This window comes from Hyperolius riggenbachi, chromosome 2, assembly GCF_040937935.1.
Source record: "Hyperolius riggenbachi isolate aHypRig1 chromosome 2, aHypRig1.pri, whole genome shotgun sequence".
In the NCBI taxonomy this organism is placed as follows: Eukaryota; Metazoa; Chordata; class Amphibia; order Anura; family Hyperoliidae; genus Hyperolius; species Hyperolius riggenbachi.
In genome coordinates, this window is record NC_090647.1 from 237371971 (window position 1) to 237392385 (window position 20415).

The following is a 20415-nucleotide window of genomic DNA, read 5'->3' on the forward strand; positions in this document are numbered from 1 at the left end:
AACATTCGAGAATAAGGAATCACTAACATTATAAATTGACTTCTTTTAGGTCATTTATTAAACTAATAGATGCTTGGTTCTCTAGATACATTGGTAGTGCCGCAGTTGCTAAGAGGGTGGTTTTTTTCTCTTGAGTTTTATCTCAGGCATTACATTTTGACCTTAACTACAAAGTATCCTTTAACCCTCCTGGCGGTTTGCAAAAAAATCGCCAGGGGGCAGCAAATCTTTTTTTTTAAATTTTTTTTTTTTTTTTTCATGTAGCGAGACAAAGTCTCGCTACATGATAGCCGCTGCTCAGCGGCATCCCCCCAGCCCCTCCGATCGCCGCCGGCGATCGGAGATCCGGAGATCCCGTTCAAAGAACGGGATCTCCTGGAGGGCTTCCCCCGTCGCCATGGCGACGGGCGGGATGACGTCACCGACGTCATCGACGTCGTGACGTCAGAGGGGACTCCGATCTGCCCCATAGCGCTGCCTGGCACTGATTGGCCAGGCAGCGCACGGGGTCTGGGGGGGGGGGCGGCCGCGGCGAGAGGAATTGCGGCGGATCGGCGGGTAGCGGCGGCGATCGGGCACTGCACGCAGCTAGCAAAGTGCTAGCTGCGTGCAGCAAAAAAAAAATTATGCAAATCGGCCCAGCGGGGCCTGAGCGGTGCCTTCCGGCGGCATAGCCCGAACTCAGTTCGGGCTTACCGCCAGGAAGGTTAAAGGTCCTCTGTCACAAAAATCTTAAAAATGAAAATATATGTAAACATATACAATTAAGAAGTATGTTTCTTCCAGACTAAATGAGCCATAAATTACTTTTCTCCTATGTTGCTGTCACTTACTGCAGGTAGTAGAAATCTGACAGAACCAAAAGGTTTTGGACTAGCCCATCACCTCATGGGCGGTTCACAGGGATTTCTCTATTTTCAAAATGCACTTAGTGAATGGCAGTTGCTCCGTCTGACTGCCAAAAAAAGTGTACAGTGAGCAGGGAGGCTGGTCAGCATATGTGTATAAATCTTTTTCAGGGAGTGTCTTTGTAAAGAATAAAGACCATGCTGAGAATCCCCTTTGGAGAGATGGATTAGCCCAAAAACCTGTCAGTAATGTCAGATTTCTACTACTTAGTGTAAGTGACAGCAATATAGGAGAGAAGTAATTTGTGGCTCATTTTATTCTGAAAGAAACATACTTCTTATTTGTATCGGTTTTAAATTTTAATATTTTTTCGACAGTTCCTCTTTAAAGCGGATCTCTCCAGCCTGCAATTAAAATCCAGCAGCCATCCTGTAAAAGAAAGTTATAGTTACCTGTGCTGCCTTGTCCCTCAAAGCCGTCCCAAAGACTTCTGGCATGTGGCCCGCCTCCCCTCTTGGAGCCATGCACCAGAAATTGGGTGATTCGGGGTCTTCGGGATGGCTTTGAGGGAGAAAGCAGCACAGGTAACTATAACTTTCTTTTAGAAGAAGGCTGGTAGATTTTAATAGCATGTTGTTTGTGTTAATTATAGTTGGAGTAAGTCCAGAGTAGACTTGTTTCAGAAAAGTAGTAGGATCCTGATTCAAGTTAGCCACTACACGCGTAACAGATCAATTTGCATGTAGGAGGATCAGTTTGTATTTATGAGACCACATCAAAATCTAAATTTTGTGCAAAAATCAGTATCAAACTATATTATATCAAAAATCACAAAAAGTTCCATTAAAGATCTTAGTTTGTCAAAAATCCAAAGATCTTCACAAAATGCACAGTTGAAAGATCGTACAGTTTTGAACAAACAGCAAGTGCTTTGTTGTATAAAGTTTTAGACAGTTTCAGGCAATGACACTAGTTCGTTTTAGGTCAGATTTTAATTGCAGGCTTGGGATCCGCTTTAAGCACATAACTGAAAAAAAGTACTAAAAAGGTAAATAATAAACTAATATCAAACTTCTTTTGCGTATGTTACTCTTATTCTTTTAAGTTGGTTTGCCTTTTTAAAACAGAAGGAATTTACAATAATCCAGCTTTAACCACTTAAGGACCAGGGGATTTTCTTCTGATCGGTGCTGCGTGGACTCTCCAGCCCGCAGCACCGATCAGGAAATAGCCAGGGCGATCAGACTTCCCCCCTTTTTTCCCCACTAGGAGGATGTCCTGCTGGGGGGGTCTGATCGCCGCCGGCTACCCGCACTTTCCGGGGGGGCTCTTCAAAGCCCCCCTCCGGAGCGCTTTCCGCCCTCCCCGGCTTTCCCTCCCTCTCCCTTACCCTCTGAGCGGCGCAGGACGGATATCCAATCAGAGGCCGAGGATCGCCGATCTACGTCACGGCGCTGCTGTGCAGCAGCGCCGTGTGATGTAAACAGCGGGGATTTCTTCCCGCGTGTCTACATTTTGCCGGCGTGCCGCGATCGGCGGCTCTCCGGCTGTTCACGGAGACACCCTCCGTGAACTGGCATGGAAAGGTTTCCATGCTATACCACTAACGACCCGCCGACGCCTATGGGCGTTAGGCGGTCGTTAAGTGGTTAAGTGAACATCTGTGGTTGTCCACAATGCACCACTACTGAATATGCAAATGATCTCTTTATGCCCCTGAAAGCCAGGCTAGCATCCAGAACCTCTGGTGTCTAGCAAACCTATAGCTTTAAATTTTACAGAGCCCCATTAACCCCACATGCAGACAGCCTGTTTCGGAAACAGGCTGTCTGCATGTGGGGTTGATGTGGCTCTGTAAAATTTAAAGCTATAAGCTTGCTTGACACCAGCGGTTCTGGATGCTAACTTGGCTTTCAGGGGCATAAAGAGATCATTTGCATATTTCGTAGCTGTGCATTGTGGGCAACCACAGATGTTCACTTAAAGCTGAATTATTGTAAATACCTTCTGTTTTAAGAAGGCAAACCAACCTAAGCATTCGTTTTTAGCAGGAGGGGTTTTTGGTCTCTCTTAGTCCCCTATACCTATAATCTTTATCGTTTTAAGTTAGCCAATACATGGTATCATCCTGATTTAAAACGTACTGCTTTTAATAATGGCTAACACAGTACTATACCTTACTGCAAGGAAGTTAATAAGTATTTTAGTAAGGTATGAAAATATCTCCTGTGTGAAAACTTAGGGGAAATGTTAATTAAATAGGAGCCATACAGAACACTAACAACAGCAATGATTCCTAATGGAGACAAGGGAAAAATGCACATGATGATGATCTATGCGTTGTTGATGTTTTCAAGCAGAACAGGAGTATATATCACAAAAAATGTGTTTTCACACATCCCTCCCTCAGTCCAGTCTGGCTACATTCAAAGTACAAATACAGTTAAATTTCTCCTCTGTTCCAACAGATTAATAACACTAGTATAACTTCTAGGAACAGAACCCTGCTAACAAAAAAAAAGGACCTGAAATGGTTCATATAACTTTTTTTATCTACCATACTGGATGGGACGGCATGGGAGGAGGTGGCCCAGAATGTGATAAAATAGTGTAATGAGTGTATTTAATAATAGAAAGTCTTACCTCGAGATACATACCACAGACACTGTTATGTATTTGGCCTGAAGAAGCAGGCAGGTCCAGTGAAGTGCCTTTTCTATTTATTTGTGTCTAAATTCTTAACCTCCTATCATGAAGTAATACTGTTCCTATTACTTACCTCCACTCATTACACTACTGTATCACATTCCAGGGGCACCTCTTCCCATCCAGTATTGTCTCCTCCCCTGTCGCGGGGGCTACCCATGTGATTGCATCCAGTGGTCCTTTGTTTTCTGGAGTGCTGACCCGCCTGAGTCATTGTACGTGCATGGAGATGGTTTTCTCCACATGCCTGGAATGGTGGTTGCCTATAGCAACCCACCTTTGTGAGCAGTCCTTATTTCTTCTACAATTCTCATTGCCTAGAAATACTTCACTATTGGTGCTCCTTTTGTTTTCCTTTCTCCTCCGGTACCTGGGGTTCAAAGCCTGAAGTTCATTTACCAGACATCTCAGAAATACTCTCTACCCTGGAGATAACCTGGTGATTGAGCTGATTATAAGCGGTACTCACTCAGCTCTCCTATTCGCAGGTAGAGTTTTCTCTGATGCACAGAGAGCAGGAGATACGATACCTTCTACCTGACAGCTTCACTGATTCTAAGTAACAAAATCCACTTGTTTTTCTCACATTCAGCTCTCTCTTGTTGAACACAATGGGCCATATGCAATTTTTCTCCTGAGTTTTCTCCTAGGTGATCATTTTTCATTCTCTTTTTAGATCAACTTTTTAGCACTTTGTAATTGAAAAAGTACCAAACGTTAGGTGGAAAAGTGCTATCAAAACTATTTTAAGTATTTTCTTGCTTGTTGGTGGTTATAAAAAGCATGTTATAGTCAAGTTTAAAAATATCACCTTGGAAAAAACTCAGGAGAAAAAATGAATTGCATATGGGCCAACATGCAGTACACATGCAGTGATTGCTGTCAGCACTGTAACCTTGTCAGGAATTTTGATTATGACACAGGTGACATTACTTTGGGACAAAGGCAAGTACAATAGTAAGGGCAACAAGTAGTTGAGCGTTTTTATACCATGTTATGCAGACTGAAATCCTGCTTAAATTAAGCTGATTGGTATATGTTCTGACACATTTAACTGTGTTTTTTCATGTACTATTTTAGGAAAAGATATCATCAAGAAAGCAAAAAAAAGTAACATAAGGCCAGTTAATTTGGGCAATTTATTGTAAGTACTTTGTGTTTTTTTTTGTTTTGTTTTCTCTTGCTGGGCATTGAAAATGCATTTATCAATAAGGTGTAAAAACATGTCCTTCAAGAAAACTCTTAAGAAATGTTAAAGCGGACCCAAACTAAACATTTTTTTAATTCAAAATATTTAGTTGCACCACTCTGACACATACAAAGATAAATAAACACTCATTCAAGTCTATGAGCATTTCAGTGCATGCTTTTCACCCTTCTCTTTTCATTACTAGGGTTATACAGGTGGCAGCCATTAGCAATTCCTCCTTTGCTGGACACCATCTACTCCACCAGTTTGCTGGATTATTTCCCGACAATATGAAAGGAAGGGAGGGGTTCCTCCAATAAATGTAAAATATTTTATATGTGTCATCATGCAGCTGAAAAAAGGCTGCGATTTATTATTATAATTTAGAAAATAGATTTTATTTCTGAAATCTTGTATTTTTAATTTGGGTCCACTTTAATTGAAGCAGGGACGTGGTGAAAAAAGAACATAGTTAGAAAAAAAAAAGCAAAATAAACTTTAACCTATATAATGTTGCACTATACATTCATATGGTGTGTTTGCAGATGCTGTCCAATATTTAAAACAACTTTTATGTGTTCTGAATAAGCAAGAGGAAAGCAAGTAAACGGTTTTTCATACATTTTATGTATGGGTTTTATCCCATCATCAATCAACATGCTGAGTAGAAGGACCAAGATCAATTAGCGTGAAATGGTCAAATCAGCAACACTCTTCCTGTAATACAAAACCTAATGGCAAACTGGAACCTATTTGAAATGTTTTGTTGCTCTCCTGCTGGAAACAACCCAAATGGAAATACTGTACATCAAAAAGCATTTAACTATAATAAAAGGCTGTGCGGTGCAGCAATTCTGCATGCATCACAAACAGTTCAAATCATTTTGCCTCTATTTCTTCTGCCAAATTAGCACTGACATTCTATAATGACAGCTAAGTATTGAAAGGGTTTTCTTCCAGAACTACAAGGTGCTGATAAGGCACTGAAAAGTAAAGGGGAAAAAAACAAGTAAGGTATTAACCTGTCAAAATTTTAAGCTGCTATTTTAAAATGTATTACGCTTTGATCCAAAATTCACAACAACCATGTAGGAGTAAATGCCACATCTGCTGATGTAACACTAAAATATGCATATTAAAAAATCAATAATAAACATCATCCTATTTGTGAAACACTTTAATAATGTAAAGTTCATCTTTTCTAAGTCATAACAGTCAGGAATGTGTGTAGCTTTTTTTTTATGCCTTCGGAAGAACAACCCATAGAAACTACATAGCAAAGGGAACCTGACGTGAGAGTAGTACACAGGCTGCCATCTCTACTCCCTTCTAAACAATGCCAGTTGCCTGGTTATCATGCTGAACTGTAGGCTTTAATGGTTTTTGTGTCACAAATCTGCTACAATGCAGCAGCCAGGGGAGTCAGATCAGAATCAAAGCATCTAATCTGGATGCTCATTCTGGGCCAGTGACTTAAAATATTAGGCAGAATAAGCACATACGTCAGACAATTGGCATTGTTTATTAGCGTATGAAGATCGCAGCTTTCATAGTCTTCTAACTCCAGGTTCCTTTTAAGCAACTGATCATTGATAAAAGTCACCTACTAAATATATCTGTGAACCTGAACATTTTGCCTGAAAACAACTTTGTCTGACGAAACCCTATGGACTTGTTCATATGGATGTTTTTACTGTGTTTCTGCAACAAGGTTTCCCCAGTAGTAGACAGCTTTACAACCATCAATCCACTGCTCCCACAGTAGAACAAGTATTTGTCCTCAACAGTGGACCACAGTTCTTGAATTCAGAATACAGCATCAATCACAAGGTTCAGCTACTGAGCTGCTAAAATAGACTTGTACTGCATCGGTAAGTAAACACCTATGAATGTAACATGGTTTGTAATACTATTCAATGATAAAGAAGAAGTGTACTGACTTCATCATTAAAATAGCACGGTGGCCTTTTTTTGTGTTGAGAATGTGAAGGCAATGGACAGCATGCAGCAAAGAAAACAGGTCATGCATGTGAATCCCTGAAGCCATGCATGGCATGGCTGGAGGCATTTGGATGTGTTCTGGCATCACAGCAAGTGGTGGCATGTATCTCAGAGATGAGCGTCCTCTGAAGTAAAAACGGGACCTTGAACTACTGTGCATGCATAACCTCAGTGGTACAGAATCAGATGTGCAGAGGGACAGCAGACTATCCATTTCTCTTTGTACCTTCTAGGTTTCCTGAAGTCAAGAATCACTGGGAAAGACACACCAGAACCTGATCTGATTAATTGCATATGCATATATGGCCACCTCTCTGTAGCATTAAGTAGATAGATAGATAGATAGAGTCGCCTGTACAGTATAACAAAGAAAATAATAAGGCCAAGAAAGCAAGACAACATAGAAAAAGACGACAAGACACTCTCAATGGCCTCCTAAATAATTCTACATTGTTCTCCTGTCAGTTATATACCACCAGTCTTTACTTAAAGCGGAATATAACCCTGCATTTCAACTTTGCTCTAAAACATTATTTACAGTATATTATATGCAACCAGCATTTTTTTTTTACTAGACCAGCATTGGAAGGGTTACACAGGGCTTTAAAGTCCCTAGAGATTTCTGCAGACGCATCCGAACTTCAGTTAGATACTTTTTGTTTACAAATATGTATCTTTTAAGTGTTTATTGTGACTCATCTCTCTCACCGAGAAGGAGCTTGGAGGACAGCCAAAGAGTGTGTAACTGTTTATCAATAGATACATCTAACTAAATAGAATGTAACTATCTGAACGTCTGCACGGAACTTAAAACCTCTGTGTTTAACCCTTCCAATGCTGGTCTAGTAAAAAAAAATGCTTTTTGCATATAATATGCTGTAAATAATGTTTTAGAGCAAAGTTGAAATGCAGGGTTATATTCCGCTTTAATATGCTCTTGGGCCGTGTTCATTAAAGTCAATCATACTAAAGAACTCCTGGAGTTTTGGGAATAATTCTTCCAGGCCTGCTCCCCTTTCTGTCACAATTTGGTTACGACAGATCTAGATCCTGTCAATATAATGATCATAAGATGGATCAGCCTTGTAATTAAATAGTAGGCATAGGGTATTCAATCATACGATATGACAAAAATCCTCCTAACAGTTTTACTTTACAGCATTGCAAGCAGACATGGCTATGCAAGCCAACCTCCACGCCACAAAGTCAGCATAGCTTGTGAAATGGCTTAGAACATTTCTATAATTTCTCCAGCAATAGATGCCATATACATAACAATTTGATATTAGTGAGTTTAAAGTATGGGTTTCGAATAGCGAGCATATGGCGTTTGATAAACTTCTACTTTATAGCCAGGAAGTTTGATTCAATCTCTTTCTCCCAGGCACTAATAAAAACTGGCTTCACCAAGTGTGTCTTAGCTGCCAAATGCCTGTACATTTTGATAATTATTATTGAGGAAATACATTTGCCACAAAAAAATGTCTCAAAGACAGTAAGTGGTAAATTCAGAAAGCAAAACGTTGGACCTGATTAGGTCTGTATATACTGCACACTCCATCTCATCTCTCTTTAGTTACCTTTCTTGTATTCTAAAAATATCTATATTTATTAATATTGAGCATTTATAGAAGTGCTGACACATTTTACTCCGAGGCTTTACAGAGTAACTCATATCACTAACTGTAAGTACATTAAACTGTGATTTTTTATTTATTTTATTTTTTTAGGGACAGTTAGTTGTCAGCGACCCTTGAAACACAATATTTTCAGTGTATTTAAATTTACTGACTCAATTAAGCTGTTTTTATCATTTGTACAAGTCATCTGTCTATTAGGGTGCCTCTTACCTCCCAGTGCATTATACCCTGTCCCCAAGGGGGGGGGGGGGGGGGGGGTAGTTGAGTTTAGAGCCCTCCCAGACATTTCAACTAATACATCCAAGGGAGTGACCAAATCGGTAATGGAAGACTACAAAGACCAGAGTGAGGACAGGATCTCCTCACCTGATTGTGCAACCCACCAGTGCTCTAAAACACAACAGCATAAGAGGCTCCTGTGGTTTCGCCTTGTGTTTCCTCTGTCTGGAAGATCTGCGGAATCCCACCAGACGTCCAACTCTATCTTTATGTTAGAAAAGTCAGATTTTGATTAGCAGGAATCCGCACTTGATCCCCAGTACCATGATTCCACTAACTGGCAACCTACAGAGCTATTCACTTGAATAAAGGATCGGACTAGCAGCCATGATTGTTGTCCTTAGAAAAAAGTAACAATACAGAGTCCATAGATTTTCACTGCAGTCCATTACACTAATTCTCAATTAACTGTAGTGAAAATATCTTGATAAATAAAATTGGTTTTGTTTATAACATTAATTTATAAAATGATTTAGTCAGTGTTTTGCCCATTGCAGAGTCTTTCCTCATCCTGTTTTCTTTTCTCCTTTAAACTCAGCACAGGTAAGTATTTTTTTAATTAGTAGCATAGCAGCTTTTTGTTGCCATACTCCAAGGTTGAACATTGCCATCATCATATTTTGAAATACCCAGGGTTCTTTTTTTATGATCTTTCAATTGATATGCGTTGTACAAATAAATAAATTATGGGCATACAGTAATCTAGTTTGAATATGTTATCACTTATGCAATGACATTCACACTTGCCAACATTCCAAACCACAACGTTTATTGGGGTGGCTTCCTCACCCCGTTTTACGTTCTGAAATTCATCACAGGTGACGACATCTTTAGTCCTGTCGGGTGCAGCTCTGCGGAATGTTTTTGTTTGAGAATTCCAAAGCCAGTGCATATAATGCCAGTCTCCCAAAATGCTCTGGGAGGAGAATTAAAATAGCCTAGGCTAAGCATCACCGGGAGGACGGTGCTACATACCAATATACAGTAATATAAAGATATAGGAAGTATTTTTGATGCTGAAACCAGGAAAATAACTGTTTTTTTTACTACATTCTCCTATATGTCACTACAGTGTCTATTTAAAGTTGCAAACTGAGGCAAACTGGCAAAAAGAGTGACTTAATCTGAGTCATCCACAGGGCTGGATTTACCATAAGGCCTTGTAGGCACATGTCTACAGGTGCCTGATGATGGAAAGGTGGCTCACTTACCCACTAATGCTTCCCTCCCTAAGCAGAGTCCCAAGCAGAGTGTAAATGAGAGGTTACTTAGCCAGCACTCGGCGTTCCACTGACGAGATCTCCCTTCAGGCGGGGGCAACACCAACTACTTAATACTAAGGGTACCTCTAGCTACCTAATGCTAAGGGGCACCTGTAGCTACCTATGATGGGCAAGGTAAGTAAGGGAGAAGTGACAACTGGGCCAGCCAGCACACTTGCATTGCGGTTTGGCGGAGGATTTTAGGTTCATGGAGGGCAAAGTCAAGGGTGCCAAGACATCTATGCCTATAGGCCCCTTTAATGTAAATCAGGGCCTGGTCATACACCACTGTTCTCTATTATAATCAGTAATGTTTGCCACTAAGAAAGAGGCAGATCATCTAGTGTCTACAAAATAGCAATTAACATCTTTATAAATAACAAATATGATGAATGAAAAGTGTCATGAAACGGAGAATCAAATAAAAGTAGTGATCTTTCGTGATCTTTTCAGTGGATCACATCTTTTGTAAATAAGGTGATCTAAAAAGTTGTGAAATTTCTACAGCTGATAGCTACCATTGTATTGGCCATAATGATATAGTATGAAATGCTGAAGCTGTGGTTTAGTAAGTGTAACCAATAGCCTCCTTTCCAAAGGTCTAGATTGATAGGGTCAAGTGCAAGCTGATCTCTCTCCTCCACTAAATACTCACTTTCACTGTCTGTTGAGAATACACAGGATGTTGTGACACTGGCTGCACAGTAATGACCTAACATGATGAAGCACCGGTTACTATAGCTGAATTTCAACGTGCAGCTCTTAGACACTGATTAAAAAACGATAGTATAGACACATTGCGCATAGTCTGACAGAATGACGTCTAAAAAAAATCCTTTAATGTAATATTTATAGTAATGGCCGGAGAATATAATACTAAATGATGACACTAATTGGCCGCTGACAACTTTATTTTGAATGCGGACAAAACACTGGCATGTCAAGATTCTGCATATGCTTGCTCCCTCTAAATTATGCAAGCTAGCAGTTTTACCCTGGTGAGGAATAATAATCTATATTATTTATAATTGATATGTAGCATTTTGTGTACAGTGAGCACTAAGTTGTTGGAGCTGTCACTTCTGATGAAAGCAATGAGAAAGGTTACTTACTTGGGGCCAATCGTTATTGTATGTCCTTTAGGCAATGAGAAATCAGCTGACTCGCGACCTACAATTGTAGCACTGTACACTAGTGGTTTGCTGCTTGGGTTTTTCAGACGCACCTGTTCCGGCAACATAAAATCACAAAGGTCAGACTATTGATCAGTGGTTATGTATAGGTATTGTAATACTGTCAGACTGTCATTGAATACCAGCAAGAAGGAACATTACAGACAATGACTGCTGCAGGAAGCACAAAAAGAAACAATTCCAATTCTTTTAAAAGCAGAATTAAGTTTTACAACAAGTTAGCAATGCAAGTAGCTACCACTCTAGTTAGGATGAAAATACTTCAATAATAATTGAAGTTAAAGCTGTACACTTATTTTGCAACATAATATGTCCGGAGCACTCGTTAATGGGTAATAGCCGGCATTAGCTACAATCGTTCGCTATGCTGGGCAAACCGAGCGCTCATCTGACCACAGTTAATAATGCACACTATGCTGCCAATAGTGCACATACCGTGCATTAAGGCACGCAGGGATAAATAGCGCGAGTAACAGTAGGTTACTCGCACTATTTTTGTTACTGAATCAAGCCCATTATGAGTAAAATGGAACTAATTTTTTGTCCACTTCTCTGCCTAATATAACAAATGTTAATATGCCTATAACTTGAGTTCCCAAAGCACATTGCTTAGGAGTATTGTTTGATTTTTCTCTCATTTGTTCCCTCACATTCACCCTTTAACCAGGTCCTGTCATCTCCAGCTCAAAAACATATCTCCCATCTCACCCTGGACACTACAAAAATGTTATTGCATGCGATTATATCTATTACTGTAATGTACTACTTTATGAACCCACTAACTAACAGACTGGCACCCCTTCAATCTGTACTGAACTCTGCGGCTCAATTCATTCATCTTCCTTCTCGCTCCTCCTCTGCTGATCCTCTCAAGCTCTTCACTGGCTGCAAATTAACCGGAGAATTCTCTTCAAATTCTTAACTCCATCCTACAAAGCTCAACACAATCTCGCTCCACGTACTAATTTTCACATACCACCCCAACCGCAATCTCTGCTCTGCACTCAACCTTCTCTTGTCCTCTAAAACCATCTCCTCACTTTCACATGCAGTATACACGATTTCTCACAGGCCTCATCCTTTACCCTGGAACCCTCTTCCAAAACACATCCACCGCTCTTTAACATTTGAAACCTTTAAGCATTTCCTCAAAACTCACTTTTTAAAACAAGTATTTAGACGCACGTAAGCCATTCCCCTTTATTCTCTGTCCAATTTGTTCTGCTTGCTAAATATAACCTAAAGCACACTGCCTCTAGTTATACTTATTGTATATTACCCTATCTCTAGTTTTCTCCTTATTCCTTTGTTAGCAAGGGCAAAGCTCTTTCAAACTCTTGTGTGTTGGAATTTGCTACATTTTATTTCATCATGTTATTATTATTATCATTTATTTATAAAGCGCCAACATATTCCGTGGCGCTGTACAATGTAAGAAAACAAACAAGAGATATATAATGATACAGACAATTAAACAAAAAAGAGAAAAGACCCCCTCTCTTGTGATCTAATAATAGGTAGAAGCATTCAATCAGGTATAACTCAGGACACCAAAGCTACCATGAAAAAAACCTTTATTAATGACCAGCTAATGAGTTAAAATCAATTAAAAACAAACAGCCAGACCTGGTACATGTGTCCCTAAGTAATAAATTAACAATTGAGTCTATTGACAGATATCATAAGTATAGTTTCTTCTGGTTGCTCCTGTGATGAGTGAATGAGAGTGGAGTCCTAATCTTGCAAATAATGATAATAATAGGGACTCCTGCTCCACAGGTCACTATCCCAGAAGGAACATATATAAATAATGAAAGTTACTGTTCTCACATCTCTCCTGCTGGAGATAAAGTGCTAGTGCTGAAAAAGCTAATTAATAAACTGAAAACTCCCTAATAGAGTTAAAGTGATAACCGTGCAAAATCAAGTTAATTATATAAAACGAACATATTGCTGCAAAAATTGATAAACATACACCATTGAATCAAAAAAGTGAAATGTGCAAACTACAACAATTGATCAAATAGCCAAGCAAATGGAGACAAGTACTGTCTTTAAGGTAGAAGTTGGTGCAAGAAGATGGCCGCAATGGCCAAATCTGAAGTCACCTAAAGTGCATGAATGAGCAGGGAAGGAGATCGTAGGAAGCAAAAGACTCACCAAATGAAGGAGATAAGAGGACCAGGAAAGGCTGTACAGCGCTGCCCGCGCTGTCCCACTAGTTCCGCCGAAGCTGCCAAGGGACAATCTAATAGGGAAGCTGGCGCAGTTTAAATAATCCCCCCGGACGCGGCCGCGTCATTAGCCTAACCTCACGTGCCGTCAGAAGCGTCAGCACGCAAGGTCAGGCAAGCGTACATTGGAACGCATGAAGACTAGGTGATACGCATGAAAAATCAAGTTGCTAACATCTAGTGGACTAATGAAATATTGCATGCAAAATCAATGAAAAAAATATACGATTCTACAGATGAGGAAATTTGCCGCCACCCAGTGGAGAAAAGAAGAATAATGATCATAACATTATTACATAAAAACAAAGACTTTCACATGGTCTCTGAAACATCCTTAATAGATACCTGATTATTTGGAGTGTACATAAATGAATAATTATAGTCTTATGCTAATAAGCATCCTATAAACTTCACTACTAATACATTTTGTATATATTAAGACAAAATTTAAGACAGTATTCCAGAACATGGCCTCAATAGCAATACAACCAGGAAACAATAAAAAAGTACAGGAACAATACAAAAAAAAAACAAAACATTATTCCTGTACTTTTTTATTGTTTCCTGGTTGTATTGCTATTGAGGCCATGTTCTGGAATACTGTCTTAAATTTTGTCTTAATATATACAAAATGTATTAGTAGTGAAGTTTATAGGATGCTTATTAGCATAAGACTATAATTATTCATTTATGTACACTCCAAATAATCAGGTATCTATTTAGGATGTTTCAGAGACCATGTGAAAGTCTTTGTTTTTATGTAATAATGTTATGATCGTTATTCTTCTTTTCTCCACTGGGTGGCGGCAAATTTCCTCATCTGTAGAATCGTATATTTTTTTCATTGATTTTGCATGCAATATTTCATTAGTCCACTAGATGGTAGCAACTTGATTTTTCATGCGTATCACCTAGTCTTCATGCGTTCCAATGTACGCTTGCCTGACCTTGCGTGCTGACGCTTCTGACGGCACGTGAGGTTAGGCTAATGACGCGGCCGCGTCCGGGGCAATTATTTAAACTGCACCAGCTTCCCTATTAGATTGTCCCTTGGCAGCTTCGGCGGAACTAGTGGGACAGCGCGGGCAGCGCTGTACAGCCTTTCCTGGTCCTCTTATCTCCTTCATTTGGTGAGTCTTTTGCTTCCTACGATCTCCTTCCCTGCTCATTCATGCACTTTAGGTGACTTCAGATTTGGCCATTGCGGCCATCTTCTTGCACCAACTTCTACCTTAAAGACAGTACTTGTCTCCATTTGCTTGGCTATTTGATCAATTGTTGTAGTTTGCACATTTCACTTTTTTGATTCAATGGTGTATGTTTATCAATTTTTGCAGCAATATGTTCGTTTTATATAATTAACTTGATTTTGCACGGTTATCACTTTAACTCTATTAGGGAGTTTTCAGTTTATTAATCAGCTTTTTCAGCACTAGCACTTTATCTCCAGCAGGAGAGATGTGAGAACAGTAACTTTCATTATTTATATATATTCCTTCTGGGATAGTGACCTGTGGAGCAGGAGTCCCTATTATTATCATTATTATCATTATTTGCAAGATTAGGACTCCGCTCTTATTCACTCATCACAGGAGCAACCAGAAGAAACTATACTTATGATATCTGTCAATAGACTCAATTGTTAATTTATTACTTAGGGACACATGTACCAGGTCTGGCTGTTTGTTTTTAATTGATTTTAACTCATTAGCTGGTCATTAATAAAGGTTTTTTTCATGGTGGCTTTGGTGTCCTGAGTTATACCTGATTGAATGCTTCTACCTATTATTAGATCACAAGAGAGGGGGTCTTTACTCTTTTTTGTTTAAATGTCAGTTTTGAGGTCGTTGACCTATTTCCCCTGATTATTGATACCTATTTAGGTGATTAAGATAATGTGACATTAATTATGCCTGCTCGATTTCTTTGAGTTTTAATAATGATACAGACAATGATATACATCAAATATGAACACTGATACAAAATACAGCACTGCTGATTACAATTTGATTTAACATGATGACTAAAATGTATAAATGTCTAACAGAGTGCAAGCAATTAAATTAATAACATTCCATGACACAAAAGGGTCAGAGCCCTGCCCTTGCGAGCTTACAATCTAAAGGAATGGGGTGGAAACAAGAGGTGGGGGAAGTATACAGTATATGTACAGGCAGTGCGTAATTAGGTTATTTAGTGGGTGCATGGCCTAGGCTAGAGAATATGCTTGTCGGAAAAGGTGGATTTTGAGGGAGCGCTTAAAGATTTTAAAGGTGGGAGAGTGGTGGATGTGTTGTGGAAGGGCATTCCAGAGGAGGGGTGAGGCACGTGAGAAGTCTTGTACACGTGAATGTGAGGAGGTAATTGTAGAAGAGGATGAAAGAAGCTTGTGTGCAGATCTGAGATTGTGGTTGGGTTGGTATCTGGAGACTAGTGAGGAGATGTACAGGGGAGAGAGATTGTGGAGAGCTTTGTAGGTTAGGGTTAAGAGTTTGAACAGAATCCTCTGGTTAAATGGTAGCCAGTGAAGAGCTTGACAGAGAGGAGCAGCAGAGGAAGAGCGAGAGGAGAGATGAATACGTCGAGCAGCAGAGTTCAGTACAGAATTGAGCGGTGTTAGTCTGTTAGTTGGAAGTCCACCAAGCAATATATTGCAATAGTCCAATCGAGATATAATAAGAGCATGTACTAACATTTTGGTTGTGTCATGGGAGAGAAAAGGTCAGATGCGTGCTATGTTTTTGAGTTGGAGATGGCAGGAGCTGGTTAGGGAGTTAATGTGAGGAGTAAATGAGAGAGAAGAATCAAATATTACCCCTAAGCACCGTGATTTGGGAACTAAAGTTATAGACGTGTTGTTAACATTTATTGTAATATCAGGCAAAGGGGTGGACAGGGATGGTGGAAAGACTATTAGTTCAGTTTTATTCATATTAAGTTTTAAGAAGCGAGAGGACATGAAAGTGGAAATAGTGGACAGGCAGTCGGGAATCCCGTGTGAGGAGGGAGTTAAGGTCTGGGGCCGAGAGGTACAGTTGTGTATCATCTCCATATAGGTGGTATTGAAAACCAAATGAGTTGATTAAGTTACCAAGACCGTGCATGTAGATGGAGAAGAGGAGGGGACCGAGGACAGAGCCTTGAGGTACCCCTACAGACAAAGGATGTGAAGAGGAGGCCTGATCTGAATAAGAAACAGAGAGGTAGGAAGATATCCAGGAGAGAGCGAGGTCCTTTATTCCTATAGATGAAAGGATCTGTAGGGGTAGAGTGAGAGAAGGATGAGTATGGAATAATAGCCTTTGGATTTAGCTGCGAGGAGATCATTAGCTACTTTGGTGAGGGCTGTTTCTGTGGAGTGGTTTGGCCGGAAGCCAGACTGGAACTGATCAAGCAAGGAATTTGCAGATAAATACTGACTTAGTTCAGCATGAATGTGGCGTTCAAGTAATTTAGATGCAAATGGGAGAAGTGACACTGGGCAGTAGTTAGCAAGTTCGGTGGGATCTAGAGATGGTTTTTTAAGTAGTGGTGTTACAACAGCCCTCTTGAGTGAGGATGGAAAAATTCCAGTGGAGAGGGATAGGTTAAACAGCGATGTTAGGGCAGGGATGAGGGATGTGGATAGCTGTGGAATGAGATGTGATGGGATAGGATCCAAAGAACAGGTGGTTAGATGGGATTTGGAGATAAGGGAAGAGAGCGAATGTTACTATAGTCACCTGCAATTACTATTCTACTCATTCTGTATTATGTATCATTGTCTATATTTTGTGTATACCATTGTCTGTATTATTATGTACCCATGTTTTTATTCTGTAGAGTACCACAAAAACACTAATAATACCCCCTACCATGTCTTCAATAACCACGTACTGCCAGAAATTAGGAATCATATGTACACAGAGCAGCTGTTTTTAGTGTCTTGGCTTTCGATCAGTTTTGAGTACTGCATTACACCAATGGTATCAACAGCACTACAGACTTAATGGAATTACAGAAAAAAAAGTCTAAATTTAGATATGATGATTTATAAAGGTTGTGATCACTTAAAAACCTAATTTATTTGTGGCCTTTGACAGATTTCCAGACACTTTACAGAACAGACAGCTCTTGGATAGCCAGTGTTGAATACTATTGTAAAAAGTGAGGAGCGGGAGAGAATATTCTTAAAGTTGCCACTTATGTCATTTATCTCCATAGGTTTTGGTCACTTCATACACCTTCTGTTCGCTACTTGTACATTATTTGGTCACCAGGTTGGTATGTATTCACCACTTTTACGGTTTTTAAAACAGAGCTTCTGTTCTCTGCTTTTAAGGGTAGTTTTTTTTTTTCAAAAGTGTAAATGTAAAATAGCAATTCAGACACAGATCACCAATTTTTATAAATATGGCCCTATGTGTGAGTGAGATCATTGTGCTTAAAATATGCACTTGAAATAATAATGTTTTATTCTAACAAGTTCTTGTTATGGTTTCTGTTGATCTTCAGAGGAGTTTTAATTTCAGTAAAGGTGCTAAACTTTAATGATTGCAGAATGTCCTTATTTATTTTCTTCTAAAGGAAGCTTTAGAGAACACAGTGCTGATATTAAAGTCTATTGCACAGCAGTGTTTCTCCGTTACTGGCAAGGCAAAGTAGCTAATATGTGTTCTGCGAAACTTGGAAAAACTACTGTGGTTTTGGATTTAGATTATTTGAACTGTTTACACATCAAAGTTAAAAATATACTCCCCCTTGCAAGTTTCAGAAATTGTAATAATGGGTTCTGTTTTCTATGCCCAGTTGGAATGCTTTCCATTAAGAGTTGATATATTGTCATCAAGCTGCTCTTTGTACTCTCTGTGCTAATATCTTTTAGAAACTGGGCCCAATTTACTATATGAAATCCTCAGTGATATAAGTGATCCAAGCATGTCTGGGTTGGATTTGTAAAAAAATGTCTGCTGTTATGTTGTAAATGATTGCAAACTTCAGTTGGGGTATTTATGAACATAGTGGTGGAGGCTGGTCATAGTAAATCAGCAGCTGAGTGACTGCAGTCTGAGGCCCTATTGACCATGCAGATAGCACCTACAACACCTTGCAAAGTGTATTAGAAAACGGGTTCCATTCAAGTGAATGGCAAAGTTCTCATCTCTGATCCATGGAATGAGGAGGAAAAGCACCCAGGAGCAATTTTTAATAGCACTTAATTACATTAACTCATTTAGTCCATTGCAGATCAGAGCACCGATCTGAGTTCAGGGACCTGCTACCTGATGAGTCTGCTTGTTGCCCTGTCTCTCATGCATCCTTGGCGACCTGTCAGTAGGTGACTTTAAGGATAGGCAAGGAAATGCATGCATGCATATGTAAAGGAATGTAAGAAAAATGTTTTCCCTGACATGCTGGGGAGACCAGGAGATGCTACTGCTGTTCTGCATTGCCTCCTAATTGCAAATACCACCATGCATGCTCAGGATACAGGAGGATAGGCATTTTCACATACTAGTAGGTCTCTGAACACAGATTGAGGTCTGATGTGCATTGAAGTGAGCGTGCTGATGTGATAGAGCACTACCAATAATTGCTCCTGCTGCAGATCAAAGATGGAAGTGATTTTTTAGGATACATTTTGCAAGATGGTGTATGTATTGTGCAGCTCATACGCCTACAGTGTGTACTGATACTTTGGGTGCTAGAAGTGGCAGCAAAGATTTATATAATGTGCTCTGAGCTTTGAGCACTCGTCTACCATGGCTATATCGTCTGACTGTTCACTTCTTGCCAAAACACACTAGCCAGTGATGAAGCAGCTGAAGGCCACTCTCAGGGGGATCTGCGGCGGTGATGTATATCGGTCTACAGGGGCCCGTACTTGGTAATGTGCCTCACTTATTTTACCTTGCCTAACCTTTTTTCCCAACCTTTATTCATATACTTGCCAATCTCTTCTTTTTCAAATGACTGATCAGCTGTGTTGTGCCTATCTGTTGCATAGTCAATGGCGATTAAAAAAAAAAAAAAAATATATATATATATATATATATATATATATATATATATATATATATATATATATTATTTTTCCCTATATTTGCCAAAGTACTCATGTATTTTGCGCTTTGTGCCATTAACTTTACCCACCTCCTTCCATGCACTTTATTATGCACTCGATGCACTTTTTACAGTTTACAGCACGGCACCGCTGAATCCATTATGCACTTGTGCACTTTTAGTTGAGATCTCTGCATTTTTTCTATAAATTGGTTGAGGCAGATGAATTGTCAAACTGTCACTTTATTTGCAATATGTTTACGCATATTTAATCATAGTTTATCATTCAATTTTTGTTTGGATCACTACACGGCATAAAAAATATGCTTAATACACATTAAAATCATTCTAGAATTTGTTGTGGTCCTTCAAGGGAGAGTAGATCAGGGAAAGTAATCAATGAGATGTATGTATGTCCCATATGCCTCTTCACTGCTATGCCATTTTAAAATCACATCATTTTGTGTTCTACCTGAGACAGGTGCTTAGGTAAGAAAGCATATCCATACCAGGATTTACAGTTGTATTTGAGAGAGCGGCTCAGGTGAGACTACTACTACAAATTAGTTAGCCAAAAATCATTCCTACTCTGTGTGCTGAAAAGGCAAAAAAAATGTATTTGAGAAAAGTTGCATTGTGTTTTTTAGCCGTTTATGTTGATTTGGGACAAACAGTAGGTTTGCTCCCTGTAGAAAGGTTTCTCATCTTTAACTGGCTCCGTACTGACGTAGTTGGAATCTACGTTCTGCTGTTGGCTGTGAGGCTCTAACAGGACGTAAATTCCAACTATTCATTGCCGTGCACTCACGCCGTCCCCGCCTCTGTACCCGCATGAAATGCTGTAACCAGCGCACAGTAATCACGGATTCAGGAGCAACCCCATGACTGCTGTGCCCCAATCACAGAAATTACAGGACAAAAAATGTTTTTCATTAGGTTGACTATAATTGTTGTTATTATTATAATTGTTATATTTATAAACGTTGGATAACAATATATAAAATACATAATAATATACTG

General features: G+C 39.5%; 1 protein-coding gene across 1 annotated transcript in view; it reads right to left on the reverse strand.

Annotated features, from left to right (window-relative positions):
* Positions 1–20415, reverse strand: part of CFAP47 (cilia and flagella associated protein 47) — a 730879-nt gene that overhangs the window by 434806 nt on the left and 275658 nt on the right. The window contains exon 38 of the mRNA XM_068268343.1: positions 11039–11151. Within this exon, the coding sequence (XP_068124444.1) occupies positions 11039–11151 (113 nt within the window). The remainder of the gene's footprint in view (positions 1–11038; positions 11152–20415) is intronic.